The sequence below is a fragment of the Crocodylus porosus genome, unplaced genomic scaffold (assembly GCF_001723895.1).
Source record: "Crocodylus porosus isolate Cpor-Errol unplaced genomic scaffold, CroPor_comp1, whole genome shotgun sequence".
In the NCBI taxonomy this organism is placed as follows: Eukaryota; Metazoa; Chordata; order Crocodylia; family Crocodylidae; genus Crocodylus; species Crocodylus porosus.
The window spans coordinates 15,792,905-15,812,300 of record NW_017728923.1 but is presented as its reverse complement, the minus strand read 5'-3'; the positions used below and the strand labels follow the sequence as shown (position 1 = coordinate 15,812,300).

General features: G+C 40.1%; 1 protein-coding gene across 2 annotated transcripts in view; it reads left to right on the top strand.

Annotated features, from left to right (window-relative positions):
- The window catches only part of LOC109313505, a 176,447-nt gene that overhangs the window by 135,296 nt on the left and 21,755 nt on the right, over nucleotides 1-19,396 (top strand). For both annotated transcript variants that reach the window (XM_019540114.1, XM_019540115.1), the window contains exons 48-59: nucleotides 3,064-3,237; nucleotides 3,907-4,114; nucleotides 6,624-6,790; nucleotides 8,223-8,335; nucleotides 9,584-9,659; nucleotides 10,656-10,793; nucleotides 11,517-11,679; nucleotides 12,942-13,063; nucleotides 14,426-14,566; nucleotides 17,176-17,289; nucleotides 17,915-18,043; nucleotides 18,580-18,741. In XM_019540114.1, coding sequence (XP_019395659.1) covers nucleotides 3,064-3,237; nucleotides 3,907-4,114; nucleotides 6,624-6,790; nucleotides 8,223-8,335; nucleotides 9,584-9,659; nucleotides 10,656-10,793; nucleotides 11,517-11,679; nucleotides 12,942-13,063; nucleotides 14,426-14,566; nucleotides 17,176-17,289; nucleotides 17,915-18,043; nucleotides 18,580-18,741 — 1,707 coding nt within the window. The remainder of the gene's footprint in view (nucleotides 1-3,063; nucleotides 3,238-3,906; nucleotides 4,115-6,623; nucleotides 6,791-8,222; nucleotides 8,336-9,583; nucleotides 9,660-10,655; nucleotides 10,794-11,516; nucleotides 11,680-12,941; nucleotides 13,064-14,425; nucleotides 14,567-17,175; nucleotides 17,290-17,914; nucleotides 18,044-18,579; nucleotides 18,742-19,396) is intronic.

Below are 19,396 nucleotides of genomic sequence, written 5' to 3'. Positions count from 1 at the left end.
GATATCTGCTGAGCACTGAGCTGATGCTTTCAGCAAACTGTTCACAATGACTCCCAGATCTCTTTCCCGTGTGGTAACCAGACGCGGGTATAAGACAAAGCTCAGACCAGGCATGCTAAATGTGTTGCACAGACACACAGTTAATGTAGAGACTATCATAGGCTAAATATAGACAGTCAGAAAGCCTGAGGCTGTCTTTGCACATTAGTCTAAACTGCAGAAATTAAACTGAGAAGCAAGTGTACAGACATTCACTTTTGATTCAGGAAATGTAGCCACATGCTTGCAGTGGCCCAGACCAGAAGCTAGGGGGGCACTATAGCGTGGCTGCCACCCTGCCAAACACTGCCAAAGGGAAGGGACTGAAGCTCCAGGCTTTCCCCACCACCCAGGTTCAGGAGAGGGGGCATGGCCAGGCCCCAGCCCTGGGCTAACACCTGGAGGGTGGGGGTTTAAATCCTCTCCCTGGCCGGGTTTGCTTGGGGGGCGCAGCACCTGCCAGGCTGAGGAGTGGGTGGGTGGGAAAAAAAGTATTGGCTATGAATTCATAAAAGCTTGAACAAGAATAGTCCTTTCTCTGAAGCAAGCATGTATTTAAGACAGCAATTTGCAATCTCAAGCATATGACAAAGAACAACCAAAAATCTTCTCCTCAGCTAAGATACAGCACAGTAAAACACAGTGAGAGCACACACAACTTAGTCTAACTTAAAATGGAATGTAATAAACCACAAAGACAAGATAAAGCCTTGCATAAGTCTTACATAATCCTGAGGGCAGAGTGTCTCTCTACAGCCAGGTATTCAGAAAGTCCCTCTTGGGGAATTGGCAGGGGATCTTAGGTGTTAGACTGGAGATCCCACAGGCCTCATCTCTAGTTGGGTTTTTATAGGTGCACTTGCACCCCCTTCTCCCACTTGGGTGCCTTGACATTAGTATGCTTGTCACCTGTAGCACCTTTGGCAGGACTCTCATGCATTCAGTGTCTTTTGTCTCATCTTCAGTATTCCAGTCTCCTACCTTCTACAGGTTCTGCTTTATAATATAAATGTAGTTCTCTGGTTTCTTTAGTCACACCAGCCCAAGCAGTCTCGGACCCTCTCCTGTTCCTTTAGCTACATCTCCAGCACATACATGTGATGTGCCAGGTCTTTGCCAACACCTCTCAGTTTGGTCCTGCAGGGCCAGGTGGCAGAGGACCACTCCCTCCAGCCTTGGTTCCCCAGCCTCTTCCTTCTCCCCCATGGTCTGGTGGAGCTGAGGAGAATTATACCCTCTCCCCCCTCCCCTTATCAAGTGCTTGCTTCAGTCTCTGCCAGAGATGGGAGGGGGTAGAGTCTGCTGGTACAATCTGTGGGCAAGGCAAGATCCCCCAAGGGCTGCCTCTTCCGGGCATGTGCCTGCCTGTACACAAATGCCAGGAGCTTGGGGAATAAGCAGGAGGAGCTCGTCCTCCTGCTCAATGCAAATAATTATGACATCATAGGGATAACAGAGACCTGGTGGAACTCCACCCATGACTGGACCTCACGTATAGATGGCTATACCCTGTACAGGAGGGATTGTGTAGATAAAAGGGGCAGGGGTGTAGCTCTCTATGTTAAGGAAAGCTACATGTTCCTGCAAGCTGATATTGGCGACCAGGGTAGACGACTGGAAACCCTCTGGGTTAAAATCCATGGGGAACACTGGACAGGGGACACAATGGTGGGAGTCTACTACAGACCTCTCATCCAAAGTCCTGACCAGGAGTTCACCCGGGAACTGGCTGAGGCCACATGCTCCAGGACCATGATTGTCATGGGTGACTTCAATTACCCAGACATCTCTCATTGGTAGTTTAGTCATCTCAAGCACGCAATAAAATCAATGCTTTTTTAACCCAGAAACCTATACAGGCAAATTAAAGGTACATAGTTTATTTAATCAAAAGTCTGGAAAATACAATTTAATATTACATTTGTGAATGCCACACCTTGTGTTGACTTTCTGAAAATGTATGAGTTGATTAATGACCAGTAATTGTAACTGGCTGTTCCAGTCTCACCAGTTCTGTTGGTAATGCAGTTCTGTTGAATGTTACTACTTATACACAGCACCTTTCGTCATAAAGCTCATCACTTTTTATACACGATCATACACTACTAAGATATGGGGCAAAATGTTGCAAGTTTCAGGTAGCAACACAACATTTTAGGTTAGAAAGTGAAGGCCAACTCTTAATTTCAAAGCTGATTCTATTAATTAAGTTGAAAGGATTCACAGAAAGAGAGGAATCGCTACATGGAAGACAGGCTGTGCCTTGCATCCTGAGATTTAGCAAATATGGATTAAAGTTAAGACCTGCTACTGTCTCCTTACAAAGGCAATCAACAATTCAAAGCAGGAATGCATCAGCTGCATTCACCTATTGATGCACAAGAATAGAGGGAAGCTTCTATGTAGTAAGGACCCAAACCTGATAAGGTTTTATAGATTAGAATCAACAACTCCTTGAACTGACCTGAAAGCAAATGCAGGACTAGTACAGAGTAAATGAGTGTACTGTAGTCTGTATAATTGACATTGAACAAAGAAACAGGGGGAGTTGACCAAGACTTGGATCACTGAGATACCTAAAATGTAACTACTCCAACTGGAGTATTGCTGAAGCACCAAGGTTTAGAACCCCATTCGCAAAAAGCATCATATGAGCCTTCGTTTTTACATTCCATCTGAATGAACTATGAACTGAAGTTTTTGAAATCCTCTTGCCTGCATCAGAGAATTTTGATAAAAACAACAGTCATTCTGTTTCCAAAAGTAATGGGCCTAGGTTTTTTAAACAGAAAATTCTGGCAGATATTGAGTGATGATGCTTATAGTTGTTCTTAAAAGGAAAAAAACCCCTCAGCATACTCTTGACATGATGTCTATAGATCTCACAAACAGAAAGAGTTGATAAGAGGGTAGAAGAGAGATTCTACAATACAAACAAGGGATTCATAATAGCAGAGCAGAAAATAAGAAGAAAGAGGATATGTTTCCTTTACAAAACAAAGTCAATGATATTATTGCCTACAGGTTACATTTGACCTGAAAGAGATCAAGAGCTTGAGTATCAAAATACAATATGGTTCTTGCTGGATGGCTCTGGAAGGACAAATCCAGAAGACTCCAAGGAGAACTGACTTAACTGTGAATTTCCAGAACAGCTGGCCATGGCTGCAACAGTCTGGAATCCCAACATATATCCAGGTACCTTTGATTTTTAAACTGATTTATTATTAGGATTATTTCTAATTGGAACTGCACCACCAGAGGGAGCTGTTCTTGTACTAGGTGCTGTATGAATACAGAACAGAAGTTTGATCCTTGTGATCAAACTCCCAATCTATGGCAGAGAAAAGTATGACACACACAAGCTTTTAATTGACTTCTTGTGAATTTGGTTGTTCCTGTTTGGTCACTGATAGTCCACTACAAATGATTATCGAGTATTTAAAACATAGCAAAATGCCCAAAGAAATATAATGTGAGTGCATAAGAAAATAAGGTGCATCTCCCATTATGAATTTTGCATGTATTCCTTTATACGTTCTCTTGATGGAATAATTGTGACAAAAATCTTCCTGTATTCTAAATACATTTATTATCTAAATCTGAGACATTTTCATCTTGTTAAGGGATAATGTATAGTTCAAGGAACATTTGCCAAAAAAATGATTTATGTTATGTTGATGTTCATCTAGTGGGATAGATTTGGCACTAGAAATGGCTATAAAGAATGAATAGGTTAAAACTCTGCTGTCTACAGGTATATTTCTAAAAATTTTATATAAAAGTTAACTCTTCCTTCTGCTTGCTGTATGTAACTGGCTAGGATGTTATTTTGAACACACCTTTGAAATACTTGTCTTGTTTCAGATGGTTATGTCCCTTCAAGGAACAAATTCCACTCAAGAAAGACATGTGCGAGTTACAGCTGGACAAACAACAGTTGCATACACAGTTAACTCTCAGTACATTGGCCAGAGAAATGAATTTTTTTGCCAAAGTTTGCATAACAGTGAGGCACTACTGACATATGGCTACCCTAAAGTGATCAATCTGACTCTCATGTTACAGAAATTAGGTAGGATAGATGCTGTTTCTTTTGGATTCGTGTTATGTGGCTGGGCTCTGTGTTTTTATGACTGTTTCCTAATTATTTGCAAAAGGATTTGTTAAAAGCTGCTGTTATTATCTAGAAAAGCGCAGAATTTCCTGTTCCTGGTTTTCTTTTTTTCTCATGCATAAAATGTATCTGTCACTAAAAGAATTAGATACATTCCTTTCTATTTTCAAGCCAAGATCAGGGCTTCATTGTGCTATGGCCATATGGACATAGGAAAACAAAAAAACCTAAACAGTGCCCCAAAAAACCTGCATTTTAATTAACTTAGACTCAAAGTTTGGGGAAAATCACTATTTTGCAGACTTGGTAAAGATTTACAGAGGGGAGAAAGAGGTGTCCCAACAGCCGACAGAGAATCTTTGGCAGAGCTGGGAAACCGAGTTCAGAGATATGGGACCCAGTCTGATGACTCAGTCACAAGGGTCACACAGTTGGCCCCCTGAAAGTACTCTACAGCTGTGCCATGACATACGTGCACAGATGCAGAGTACTTTTAAAGTGGCTGATCACACAACAGATTAATCCTCATCAAATGAGGTATCAGATGAAGGTGTTCCACTTCAGAGTGCCTTAGGAAACTTCTGTTCCTTAGGGCTAATTTGTAGCATGATAGGGCTGACGCAGCTGAGCCCCACCCCGGGTGGCTGTCAGCAGGAACGGGGGAGGAGGGAGAGCGAGTTGCCAGCTGAGGTTTCCCTGGCCTGAGCTGAAGGAGGGTGGGAGGCAGGTGAATCAGAGCTCTCCCCACCTTGCGCCCCTCCAGCCCAACCCCTCCAGCTCAGGCCAGGCAAACCCCAACCAGCAGCTCATTCCCCCTCCCCCTTCCCTTCTTGCTGACAGCTCTGGAACTGGGGGGAGAGGGGTGACTTCTTGGCTGCAGGCAGGCTTCTCAGGCTCCTGCAGGCAGGCTCAACTTCTGCCTGCCTCCCCTCCCTCCCCCCCGGAACCCAACCCAACCCAACCCAACAGGTGAATGTCTGTTAGGTTGGAGGGGCACTCTACCTCATGGTGCTTTATGTAAAGTGTCATGAGTTAGAGCCAGGGCCTGCATGTCTATCAGTGCCTAAGAGGGCATTCATCTACCTCTGACTGCACCACCTCAAATTTTGCTTTCAGTTTCCAACCAGCTTTCAGCAGCTCCCTCTGCTGGAAACTGTTATAATGCAATTAGATATCTTTAGTGATGTAAAAGAAGATGAGCCTCTTTTTTTATATTTTGTGATTTTTTAGGAACCTTGTTCATATACCTCCATCACAAAAACTCTTCCTTTCAAGTAACTAGAAAAATTAAGATAAAAGGTAAAGATTGGTGAAGTAATACACAACTCTGCTAATGACCCCATCCTCATTTGTACTATGAAAAACACCACATCTCTTGATTTGGCCAGTTGATCTAGGTACAAAGTAACACGCAGTCACGCGTGCCTGCGCGCACGCACACATACACACGCACGCGTGCGCATACACACACACACACACACACACACACACTTCCTTCCTTCATACAGCCTGCCCTCTAAATTTCAGCTGTGAAAAAGCCCTCAAAGCACACAGTTTCATGGCACTGGAGGATATAAAGCTAGCTGGTAACAAACCATTTTTTGTATGTTATCTCCTATTGCAGCGGGCACTTTCCATGATTCAAATGGAAATTTGTTCACATTCAGATAAGCACTGTGTAAATGTTAAGAAACAGTGGTCACAAAAACTCAGACATCATACAGGTCAGCAAGGACCAGGTCGTAGAACCAACACCACAAACCCCTACTCCTTAATCTAAAATAATGACTTTGTTAGTTGCTGGTTTATCATGTGTACATAATGATACAACTTGGGCCAGCCTGTAGAAGAAAATTGGACAACAAATCAATGTACTAGATTCACAGCCATGTTTTTGGCTACCTTGTCAGAAGCTTTTCTCAGTTTTGGGTCCTTCTCCTGGTTTTTTTTATTTGTTTTTCCTTTCTCTTCTCTTTATATTTGTTCCAATGTTGTTATTTAAAAATCAGGAGCAAACCAAAAAAAAGAACTGAAAGCATTTCATTTGAAAAATGGTGATTAGCTCTAGCTGCAACTGAGAGGAACATTTGACCTAAAAAACCCACCATTTTGGAATAATTCCTGCCTTTTGAGTGCGATACAAAACTGCATGTGTTGTCAAACACAAAGGCTCCAACCTGGTAAAGCACATGACCACACTGACCACTCATATAACATAATAGAAATTCCACAGGCACTTTTCTAGATCAAGGTTTAATAAGTACAAAATGCATTAAAGACATCAGTTTGTGGTCCTCTCACCAAACTCTAGACTCTTGTCTGTCATCCTAGAACTGACTTTGTGATGCTTTGCATCTTGACCCCAAAGGTGAATAGTTGGTGGCTATTTTGGTTTGGTGTAAGCCTTCATGAAATGGGATGGAGTCCATTAAAAGGGCGTTATTCCTGCTATCTTCATTGCTTTTAGAAAACAAAGTCAAAACAACCTTTGAACTTCAATACGATGACAAAAATATAACTGTGAACTTGGATGTTAATACCCATTTTGAACTGTATGGTATGTTTGAACTCATGGCAGAAGTAAAACATTCAATACCTATTCTCAAGCATCTTGGACTTCCCTTCTTCATTAAGGTAATAAAGCACTGATTAGTTTTTTATGCTTTGATTAGACAGGCTATGGAGTTCAGTGGATGACCATAAGGTGTTTGACTGTGTACTGAATAGCATGTTGATTAAAAAATTAGCACTGTCCTACTTTAGTAAAGCTCACGTTAGGTGAATTCAGAACTTCCAAAGTGGCATATTAAAAAGGAGTTGTCAACGGGGAATTATCTCTAAATAGGTGTGATTTTAGTGAGTTTCTTGGAGACTGGTATTAAGCTTTTCAACATTTTTATCAATGAGCTAGAAGTGAATAAATCACTACTAATTAAGACGTGTGTGTGACACAAAGGGATGAGTAGAAAAGCAGTGACGCAGAGAAAGTGAGGGATCATAGCGGTAAGCAGCTTTACGAGGCAAAAGGAAGTTCTTTTCGCTCCATATATAATTAGCTTGTAAAACTCATTGCCACAAGGTGTTCCAGATGCTTTAACCAGGCCTGGACAAATTGTTCAGTGGGTATTAAACATGGTGCTGCAGCCTCCAGATGAAAACTTTTCTAGGCCTCTGACTGATGGAAGCTGTAAGGAAAAAGGGACCACAGACAGATCACTTGAGAGAGGTCCTGAACATATATGCTCCTCTTCCTCAGAATCTTCTTTCTGAGGCTAGTTGCTGTTGGACGCAGTATGGCATTTCTTATATCCTTAAGGGGCATGTCCCCATGTGCCACATTCCTATGTGTTTCCCTGGGGACAAACAGAAGCAGCACAATATGTGCCACTGCTACTTGTGCCTGGGGAACACCGTGCATGTGCATTCTGGCATGTGGCAGGCTGGCCCCAGTGGGGTAGGGGAGGCTGGGGCCCAGCAGACTTACCTGGGATCCTGGAGGCCTCCGGAGGCTGCAGCACAGCAGTCCAGCAGCAGGGAGCCTGGTTGGCAGCTGGAGCTCCAGTTTCAGGTGGTGTATGCTGCCACCACATGTACCACCCCACTTTTTTTAGGTGTGTTTTTTTCTTTTGCCCCTGGATTTCCCAATGTTACCCCCCTCCCCTTCCCCCTCCGACCAGGTCTGTGCTGCAAATCATCAGTGAGGAGAATGCCTGCATCTACGGGGCGTGTGGTGTGTGGCGCCGCATACTGCATGTGTGCGCTTGTCTGGATGTGCCCAAAAAAGGATATAGCTGAAGCTAGATATTTTCAAATGTAAAATAAGGCACAGATGTTCAGCAGTGAGGGAGATAAACCACCATAACAAACTACCAACAAACATATTGAACTCTTCATCACTTGAGGTCCTCAAATGGAGACTGGATTTCTGGAAGATAAGATTTAGCTGAAGATGATTTTTGCTTTAATCTAAGACAAGTGATGGCTCAATATAAGATAAAACAGGATTAACGTTAATGACCTGTTCTGTGCAGATCAGCTTGTCCTTAAACTCTGATCCCTTTCTCAGATGACATTCCTTGAAATCCTGACTGAAAATGAAATTGAAGGGTCTCTGACAGTGACCTGTGGGCCAAATGCAAGCCTCTCATTCACCGTCAATAAGAAAAATGAGCAGCAAAGGTGAGAAGGTGATTTTAGTTATTGTAAAGATTCAGTTAGGCTGGTGGGATCACACAAACATCATTTATGTACCATTAAAGGCCCAAAGGAAATTCAGTTGGTAACCAATTCTGAAATGAAGTACATAACTCCAGTAAACAGATTGTATACTCCGGGAAGTGTATGGAGGGCTAAAGAACAGCATCAACCCAGACCTGCAGGTTATAGGGCAGGCATGACCATGTCACCTGAGGGGCCACCTGCTGCCACGTCCATTCCCCCCCATCCTGTTTCCATAAAGAGAATAAAGTGGAAAATAAAAACCTCCTGCAAGGGACCTCAGCATCTTGGCTTTCCACGTAAGAGAAAGGCAGTAGTTCCATGGAGATTTAGACTTGTATTCCCTTGGAAAAGTCCAGAGGACTGAAGCCTCATTCGGCCAAGTACTTAAGAACATGCCTTCTCTCAGAGCATCAGTTAAACTTCTGTTCAACTGCTTCAATTTAGTTAAAACCCCACAAAAGTGGTGAAGGCACACTGAGGCTTATAAATAAATGGCAATTTTTAGCATACAGCCCATGCAGTATTTACTGTGTTTGTGTACATAATTTTGCGTCATTCTGCTAGAAATTTTCAATGCTCTTTCAGAAAAGATTAATTATGTAAGTGATGCATGTTGATAGGATTACATAGCAAATATCTTAATACAAATATTTAATGCATTAATAATGCACAAGCATATGAGATTTATATTGTTCTGTATTTACATGTCTAAGAACCAAAATACTACTATTTTAGTTCTTTCCGTACATTCCAGTCTGGAGTCTACACTTGAGACCCCTTTCACATTCAAGCAAATTTCCAATAATAGCAAAGTTAGATATTGATATAAGTGTCTACACCCATGTATTCCATTACATAAATCTCATGGTTAAACCAGTGATGCATAAATGTGATAAACAGTGTTTTCCTATTTATCAGGCTGAATTCTACCTTATGTATGTGTACCTCTCCCATAAATGTCTGAATTTGGCTCTAGTTATTCAGATTCCTTTGCTGTTGAATGAACCTGCCAACAAAGGAAACCTACTAAGTGCTCACTGTGGGAGGAAATGCAGTTCATAATTCAAAAATTCTAGTGGACCGTTCTGCTTCGTTGTACCCACTTATGCCAGAAATGAACTTTGGCCTTTCTGAATGTTGCATTTAATTGACTCATAAGCAATTTTAGAAATACTGCTGAACAAACGATGCCTTTCTTTCCTCCAGTGAAGAACTGAATATAAAAGCTTTACAGAACTTTTTTCTTCAATACTTGCCCAGCACAGTTGAACTTTCCTCAAAGGTAACTATGTGCTAGTTATCTATCATACACACATAGCTTTGCTAGTTTTATCTAATATTTGCAGCTTCTAACTGCAATATTTGTAGCACTGAGGACTATTACATTTTTTTGATAATGGCAACCTTCCAAGCTGCTGGATGTTTTCCAAAGTAATACTGTCAGCATTCTGATCATAATGGTATATATTAGCTCCTCTCTGTAGATTCCATTTGTGTGTACTTGATTTAAAAAAATGCCAGAATTTGTATCCAATAAAAATTGTTAGCAATCTCCAAACTCTATTTAAAATTATACTGGCTATTAAAAAGTAATGTTTGGGTAGGAAATAGTTCTTCTCTACCAGTGGGAGGGAAACACACAAATAAGGTTGAAGTGAAAGAATGATAGGGCTATTTGTTAATGGGAACCTGAACTACTTGTGTATGAACAATTGTTGCCAGGATAACAAAGACTACCATATTTTTTTGCATACCACATGCACCTTTCCCCCAAAAAATCAGGCCTCAGCTTGAGGTTGCATTAAGTAGAGAAACTGATTTTTGTTTGCTGATATATAAAAGCATGGAAGAATAAAACTGTGGAGAGACTGTTGCTAGATGGCTGCCAAGCTTCTCCCTCTGCCAGCCTCAGGGAAGGAGGGGGCAAATTTTACCCTTTAGGATCAGAGCTCCAATGTTAGCCTTCTCACAGCACAGCCACTGTAATCAGGATCCTCTGCAGTCATCATATAGCCACAAGGGGGAAAAACATTTTCTGCATTTTTGCATTAAGACAAAATGCGTGTCTTGCATTGGGGCTATAGTTTTCATTGAAAATAATCTAGTCTGTAAGCCTGCATGTTACAATGTGAACTCAGTAAGGGGTAACGGGAGGTGGGAAGGCCAAACATACCTTCCTTTCAGGTCTTAATGATCATATGTAATATTCTGTGCCAGAAAAACATGAGTCTGAAGACTAAGTCATTTATCCCTTTATATTTTACTGGAACTGCAATAGGTACATTATTATATGAAGGAGGCAGAAGGTAGACTCTCTATCAGGATGGAAAAGAAGGATTTCCATGTTACAACTAAGTTATCTTTCACTGGGACAACCTATGCGAATGTCATTGAAATGATGCACACACTGCCCCAGGTTAGTAACATCAAAGAAACTGCCAGAATCACTAGCTGCCCATCCAGTTTTCCGAAAAACGTATCCAGGAATACACTTACTAAACTATGAAGAGCTATTCTGTTGAATATATCAAGAGTTTTGCCACAGACTCTATTTGCAGCAGGAGCACATTGTTAGTGTACTATGGATTTAAGTTTGTTTAGTGTCCAACAATTTGATTTGCTGTTTGTTAGTGAACACATGTAGCTAGTGTATGGCATATACAAACATATACTATAAACTATCTTAAAGTTGAGAGTGTGCCATCTCTTACCACATAGTTACTACATATACTTCCTATTCTAAATAGGGAAGAAAAAAGATAACTATCTATAACTGTTTATACTAACAGCCAGGCAATGCTGGATTTTTTTAAAGATATGGCACTGTAGGCATATTAGAGAGAGTACTACAGTTTATTCAGCCATTTACAGAGGTGATGTATGTAATAAGCAAAAACAGATACTGTGAAGTATATACTCTACTACGTATTTATAAATAAAAAGAGAACTTGACAACTGAAATGCATTCTTATTTATAGAAGAATTATGGCTCACACCACCATTATGCTAGATTGTGTACTAGTACTTACTAAAAGAATGATCCCTATATTCAAGAGCTTGTAGCCTCAAGATGACACATTTTTAGGTTTCCATGTTGCAAAAAGCATGAGGCTTAATGGGCTTACCTTCCTTTTTGCAGTTAAAAATCCTTCCAAAGCAGCTTGTGTTCATGACTGGTTATCAAAAAGATAACAGAACTCATATATTGCGGCACATCACTCTGTGGAATGGCAAGGAAGTCAAGGTGACAGGCACTTACACTGGACTCTTCCCAAAGTTATCTGGAGATCATGATATTAAATGTAAGTTTCTAACCTCTCTAGTAAGTCCTGCTAGCAGAAATAAAGGAATGTAAAAGCCACAAAGCTAATTACTTAAATGTCTTAATGCCATTTTGTGTCCAGGCCTATGAACCTCACTTAGTCACATTTCTAAGTGGATACAAAGAGCGAGGACTTCTGGAGTGGGCCTTTGGTTTCTGCCCTCTGGGAAGAGAATGTAATGCTAGCCAGGTTACTTATGGCACTGTGTGAATGAGTGTTCAGTTCCATGTCCACATAAAAAAAAAAAAAAAATCTTTTAATTTTATTGGCAAATTGCAAAAAAAAAAATGGTTTTGGGTTGAACAGAATGTTCTGCTTTCCTCTGGAACACTTGTAACTGCTTTGCAATAAGCATAAATAAAATGGGGAAGAAGCCAAGGGACATAGGTGCTGTTCACTAAGGAGAAGAGGATGACAAGTTTACGGTTATTTTCACCTTTACCATAGCACAGTGGGAGGGCACTTCCCTGAGATTTGCATTACATGGCTTTAAAGCCCTTCTCTACCAGTTTCAGAGCAAGGGCTTTATTTTAGTGCTCTCCCTGCATAGGAGAGGAACCACTGTAACACAGAGGTGGGTTTCCCTCAGGCTGTACTGTTGCAGCTGTTCCATTTTGTACAAATATTTTATTCATAAGACCAGAGAGAGAAACCAGGACTCCCAGGGGACATTGTGTACATTACACAAAATATGGTGCAGTCACCAATTTTCAAAACTGAAATGACTAAAAAGGGCCACTAAACCAGTACTCCCAGGGGATGTTGTGTTCTAGCAACCAGTACATGGCAATGTCTCCATGTATCCTGTCTAGAAAGACAATCCAGCTCTTAATGCTTAGACTTCTAACATGAAAATACTGTTTACTGTGACCTAGCCTGATTGCCTTTTGAGGATTAAAGGTTTCTCCTTTTCTAATAGAAGGTCATTCTGTCTTCATCCAATCAACTTTCCCGGCTTCTCCCTGTAGGGGTTCATTTTGGGGCAAATGTCACCATTTTGTTTATTATATGATGTATCTATTCATAAATCAGGAACTTATCCTTCCTCTCTATGAATCTTCATATTCAGTAGTATAAATTCATGCCACAAAAGTTTTCTTTCTGAAAAAGAAACATTATCTTGAGAGCCAGATTTTTGCTAGTTCCCTTGAAGTGCCATGTCATGTTTTTTATCATTAAAAAATACAAGAAAACTGTCGTGTTTGGTGAAATTTAACATATTTGAACTTTTTTTTTTTAAGTGGAGCTTTCCCATCCTCTCTCTCTCCCTTTTCCCTGGCGTACCAGCGTCAACATATACATGGAACATGCAGTGCACACTTATCAGGATGATATTACCATTGGCTGGAATGACAAGGACCAGGTACAATAGCACAGAACAATTGTGCCAGGAGAATTACATGGAGAATCAGATAGCTTTGAAAAAGCTAAAAGTAAAAGACTTTGAGCAGGAGGAAAACTGTTGACTTTCCATATAAGTCTCATTATACCTAATAAACTTATTAGATAAAATGATTCCTAAGTGCCAGAGCTATAGAAGACTCCTGTTTGCTGTAGAGGAGGGACTGACAAACAGTTTTGTATTGATCCCAGCCTCCCACTGTAGCTGAGTCTCTTGATTGTATTACCTCCATAGAGCAATTGGACATTAGCTCAACACGTGTCAGGTAGTATGATCTGGAGATACTCTTCACCAGGAAAGTCCTAACTTTGCTACACTAAGATAGCACTTAGCATGTGTTTTACTTCCTGAATTCTCAGGATACTAGCATTGTAAGTGCAGTTAAACATGTCCCAAGTAACATGCAACAGGGCCTAAAAAGAGACAGTCAGAAGCAAAGTGGATATGGTTCAGAGAGTGGCTGTAGTAGTTCTAACACAAATGAAAGGAAGAAAACAGCTGCTAAGAATTGATGGAAGAGAATGGCATAATAGCTGAGGCCAAGAAGCAAGGGCATAGGCTGGAGGGAAGACAGATAAGGATCAAAGAGAAAGAAAGGAACAAATCTTTGGGAATTTCAAAATCAGTTGGAGAATTCTGAATTAGATGGGAAGATGTTGTAGTTGAGGAGTCAACTGAAAAGGATGGAGGGTTTTCCTCATGCATTGAGGCATACTGAACTTGCATGAACAGGAGTTGCACAGATAGGTACACTATGTAAGGATGTTTTTAACATCAGTGATTAATCTTTAATCACAGGTTCTTCTTTCCTTTGATTTTTCTTAATTATCAGTAAAAATTAGAAATCTGGTCTGTGCTACATTTTCAATTGGTGTAACAGATACATCAGCAAGTCTATTTTAAAAATAAATGATAAAAGGGCATAGTGAATAAAAATACCTTCATTATAGTATAGATATGCAAATAGCTTGCGGAGTTCAGAGTATACATAACTTGCAGTACATACAGTGAATCTGTATCTGAAATATAATCACCAGCCCTCTGCGATTCTTATACTAGCATAATGTTATTTAAAGCATGTATAGTTCAAAGAACATTATTTTCTGAATTAAATGGGAAAAGCGGGGTATAAAACTTAGTCATAGAGGCACCTGAATTTGCCTACAAAAAATATCAAGGTTCCCTTGCAATAGTAAGCTCTATTTATGTAGGCTGAAAATCCTAATTTAATTTTAGAAGTGAGGTAGATATGGAAATGCTTCAATGTAAAATAAAAAGAATTTTGTCATTCATGTCAGTTCTACACCTGTTGATCTTGACCAGGTATTAATCTCGTCTTCCCTGAAGTATGGAAGAGAACGTATTAAGTACCGAGCCACTGTCACTCACCCATTTAATTTCACCTTGAAGCAATTGGAGGTCAGTTCCTTGGGGGAAAGAAGAGATGGAAAATACAATCAGCAGGTACAATAGTCAAAAGTTCTGCAAAGTGAAAACTAATATTTATTGTATTTACTGGGTTTTTTTGAATTCCAAAACATTCCAGATTTTACTGTGTCTTGATTTTGGAGATACCACAATTCTTTCCTTTGCCAGGAAATTTTCTAAGATATTGTTCTGTGCAACTCTGGGTAATTGGTAACATTTTTTTCTGTATATAAAGTGGTCACTTTGGAAGATAAAAGTCAATCTCAGTGGATCACAGCAATTTGCACAACAGTGCACATCAAATGTATTTTGGCCAAGAACTGGTATTTAAACTCCTTCTTTAATGTCATAAATTCCTGAGCTCTGTAACATCCAACCAGAGTAAACAGAACCTCAGTTTTTAGGCTCTTTGCCTTCACCAGATATTGAAAGAAAGAATAACCAAGGTTATGGAAGTAAAATGGGACAAAACACAGCCTTGGATTTATCTGAAGAAGAATATGATTGCCTAATTTAATATCCTTCTATCACAAGAAAACTGACTTTTGGATAAGGGCAATGCAGTGAAGATAATTTACCTAGCTTTAAGCAAAGCTTTTGATACCATACCACATAGGAAATTATTGGCCAAACTGGGGAGACAAGGATCAAGCACTACAATAATGAGGTGGAAAAGAAGCTGGTTCAAAAGGAGACTCTAGCAGGTTATGCTGAAAGATGTGTTATCTGAGTAGAGAACAACTACCAATGGAGTTCCTCAAGGATTAATCCCAAGCTCCGTTCTGTTTAACATTTATATTAAACAAAATAGATTGTACAGGAACTAGATGCATCCTTGTGAAATTTGCAGAAGTGGTGTCTTAACAATACAGAAGAGGGTGAATTATCATTTATTATGCAAGATTTCCTTGTGGAATGGAGCATTAAACCATAATATCAGTGTGAAGTACAAAGTCATTTACTTACAGTCCTCTAATAATGACTTTAGCTATTGTCATCAGCAGCCCCTTGATATGAGGATGAGTCTTCCAGTAAATAGGGAAGTCATCAATAAACCCATACGTGACTGAGGTGGCCAATCTGAGATCCATGTGCTTGACTGCAGATGTAGCAAATAAACAGTTCCAGAAGGAAGGAGTAAATCCTGGTCATGTCAGATCACAGGTCTTTCCCTTTGTGTCTCTTATCTACCTGCCCATATAGTGAGGTGATTTTGCTTAAAATAATCAAGCATTGGGGATGATTCAGTTCTTGAGTCTCCCAGGTATTGATGTTGTTATTGTATTTCTTCAAATTGGTCTTCAGTGTGTCCTTGAATTTCTTTCCGCCCACTTCTAGAGTAATGATCATTGGTGAGTTGGGACCTTTTTGGGGGGAGCTGGATGTCAGGGATCCTTACTATATGTCCTATACAACGGAGCTGGTGCTGTATAAATTTGACTTCAATGCTGGTGATATTTCCTTGAGCCAGAAGTTGTATTATAAGTTGGATACATAAATTTGCAGACAACTGAAGAGAAGGGCCTGTGTATATTGTTACTGTAGAAGACCATGAACTATATGATGCAGCTATGAAAAAGGCAAATATAATCCTGGGGTGTATTAGGTGGGTAAAGACAATGACAATCTAGTACCATTGTACAAGGGGTTGATTAAGACCCCAGGTAAAACATGGTGCAGTCATCAATTTTCAAAACTGAAATGAGTAAAAAGGGCCACTAAAATGGTTAAGGGAATGAAAAACTTTTCTTATGAAAAAGGATTAAGGGAGCCTGTCTTATTTAGTCTGTCTAAATGGGGCTCAAGAAGGGATATGATTACTTTTTATAAATATATACATATGGGGAATATTAGAGAGAGAGAAAAGAGCTTATTAGGTTAAAAAGCAATACTAGAATGAGATCAAGTGACTACAAACTGGCTATGAGCAATTTTTTACAATGGAAATTAGAAGATCTCTATGAGAGGACTGAATTTTGGAATGGACTTTAGAATAAAATGCTGGAGATAAGGAACCTGATTTGTTTTAAGACTGAACACAATAAGTTTACTGAAGGGACAGTATGTTAGAACAATGAGTTTTGGGGTTAATTGATACATGCAATCAAGTATTTGCAATCTTTATTTTTGGCCATAGAGTTAATTCTCTCATGGTGCATGAGCTGTGTGGTAATTCCATATTTTGAGGTCCTTTGCTGGTTGCTTGCAAGGGCCAGGAAGGATTTTTTCTCCTTCTTAAATTATTCTGGGGAACTTTTTGCCTTCTTCTGAAGTATTAGGGCATTGGCGACAATTAAGACTGGGGCGGGGGGGCTTGCCTGGGATGCACTGATGCTGCTGCTGGTACTTAGAAAATTAAGTGGTCATATGGATCACTAATTTTGCTCAGTCATATGAATCACTAATATAAAAATATCCCAGCATGTGGAAAATCCTGACCTTGCACATTCTGTGTACCAACTGTTAGTCCTTCTCTTCAACATTTTCCCCCATCCCCGCCCCCAATCCATGCAGCCCCGCAGTCCCCACCTGCCTCCATCCATGCAGGCCTGCAGTCCCTTTGGGAAGAGTCAACTAGGTTGTGGCTGCAACTTCTAATCCTAGAGCCCAGGGACACTGTAGAAATCCATCTCTTCTGCTTTTAGATGCAGCTTGCATGGAATGGTGGACAGCCTGCTGATTTCAACATTTCTTTGGAAAACAAGTCTAAGAGCAGTATCACCAGCTGGAATGGTTGTATGACAGTTTCTTCAGGTCAGGTATGAATGTTTTGCTTTTATGCTGTGAAGTAAGAGTTCTTTCCTTCTGTTGAACAAACCCAAGTTTTAGATTAAAAGTCGACTTTTCTAACCACCCCACTAGAAAGGGTGAAATACAACTCTGAGGAATCTTTGCTGTATTTCTTTCCCATCTAAAGCTGTCTCACCATCATACACTAATTCTGTTTTGCTGTTCAATTTATTTTAGCATTTAGGATGAAATTGATGCCTCTGCAGCATGAGTGACTGGTGCCTCCTGAATCTGGGGAGCACCCACAGAAGCCGCTGGCATTGGCCTTGTCAGGGCGGGCACCAGCTCTGCCAATAGCATCAGTTGGCTGTTGGGGGGGGGAGCATGTGCACCCCCTACCAGTCACCTATGCTCTGCAGATGGTCACATTTTATGTTTCCTAATAAGACTTAAAAAGACAATCTTGGGAGAACAACCTTGAGAATATTCTCTTCCATAGGATGCATTTCTACCTTGGCAGTAGCGGCTTCTTTGTATAAACCACTATAGCTATTTTGTAGCAGTTTATAAAATGTATATTCTGTAATTGCAAACTAATTTCTCAAAAATAAAATGTAAGTAGCACACAGTATATTGTATGTTTCTCTCTTTCAGCTGCAGAAAGTATTACATATAGGACACCTTCAGGCATGTGGGTCTATACAGCAAGCAGCAGTCTTATTTAATGAATATCTAGATCTGAATTGGGATGGCAAAAAAGTTGAACAGAATCTGACTTACGAGGTAACAACAAACTACTGTGAATGTACACTGATCAGATATTTTATTTCTCAGAATTTAGTTAAATAACTTAGAGTTAATGAACTGTCTGCAACTGTCCTTTTGTGAAGTAGATTGTTTTAATTTTATAAGTTCTCACTATTGATCTCTCTGCCTTATTTTCACATTTCTGTTGAATAACTGATAATAAATTAGCTAAAGTGAAATACTGGTGTCACTTTTGCCTTGCCTTGCTTTGCCTTTGCAATGATGTTGTAGTGATGCTATAGACTGCAGAACAAGTGACTGTGTGATAAATTAAAATGCTAATGAGTGAAAGAACTTTAAGTTTCAGAACAACCTTGACTCTTAGCTAAGAGGAACTTGGAGCGTCATGGAACTGATACCCCAGTACCCTAAGACAAATTAGCTGACTATGCATGTTTATGTACTGCATCTTTTAGTTCAGAAGTATAAGGAAACAACAATGGGTAGTTTAGGGTACTATAATTTTTCATTTAGTTACTACATTCAAAATAATTTATTTTTGTCTAATGCAGAGAAACCGACCATCTTATCCTGATAAAATTCAGCTAGAGGCCACTTTGGAAAACATTTTACTGACTTCATGCACCAAGCAACATATTCTAGGTAAAATGGAAACAAACTATTCAACATGGCTGGATTATTACATAAGCCTTGGACTCTGTGATCTTCCGAATGTAAGTCAGGTATTGCTATATGGATGTTGCTCAAATTCATAACTATTTTCTGGTAATTGGCTGAGTTTTACCAAACTGCAGATTTCCACAAAAAATGCAACTGTATATTTATTTCTAGAATGGCCTTTTGAGGTTGGAGATCATGTATTCCACCAAACTTATTTTTTTTTAATAGATGCCATACGTGGATTCTCTACTCCTCCTTAAGAATGCTAATGAGTTCCTTTTCTTTTGTATTCCTCCTTTTTCATTTTCTCACTCAAAAGTCCCTTAGCATCTCTTTCTGGAACATGTCAAAAAGTTCCATGAATTGGTCAAACTGGACACTAGACATCTCCCCTGGGTTCCCAGGTATAAGTTTTATCACCTCCATAGCATTGCAGCCTTTGTCTGTTCTGCTGCTGTGACAGTTCAGAACCTGAACTTTGATCCTAGGCTTGACGTTTGGTGTTCAGCTGACCTGAACAAACGGGCACCTTTCTGCAGTATGTCCTGTTTGCAGACTCTGGCTCCATCGTTTCCTTTACACATTAGGACTCACATAGTCCACCAACACACATAAGACTTGAAACCATAGGCAGCGTGTAGGGGAGGCACAGGGGGACACGTGTGCCCTCTTCCCCTCCAAGATTGGCTGCTGCTGGCTTCTGTGGGC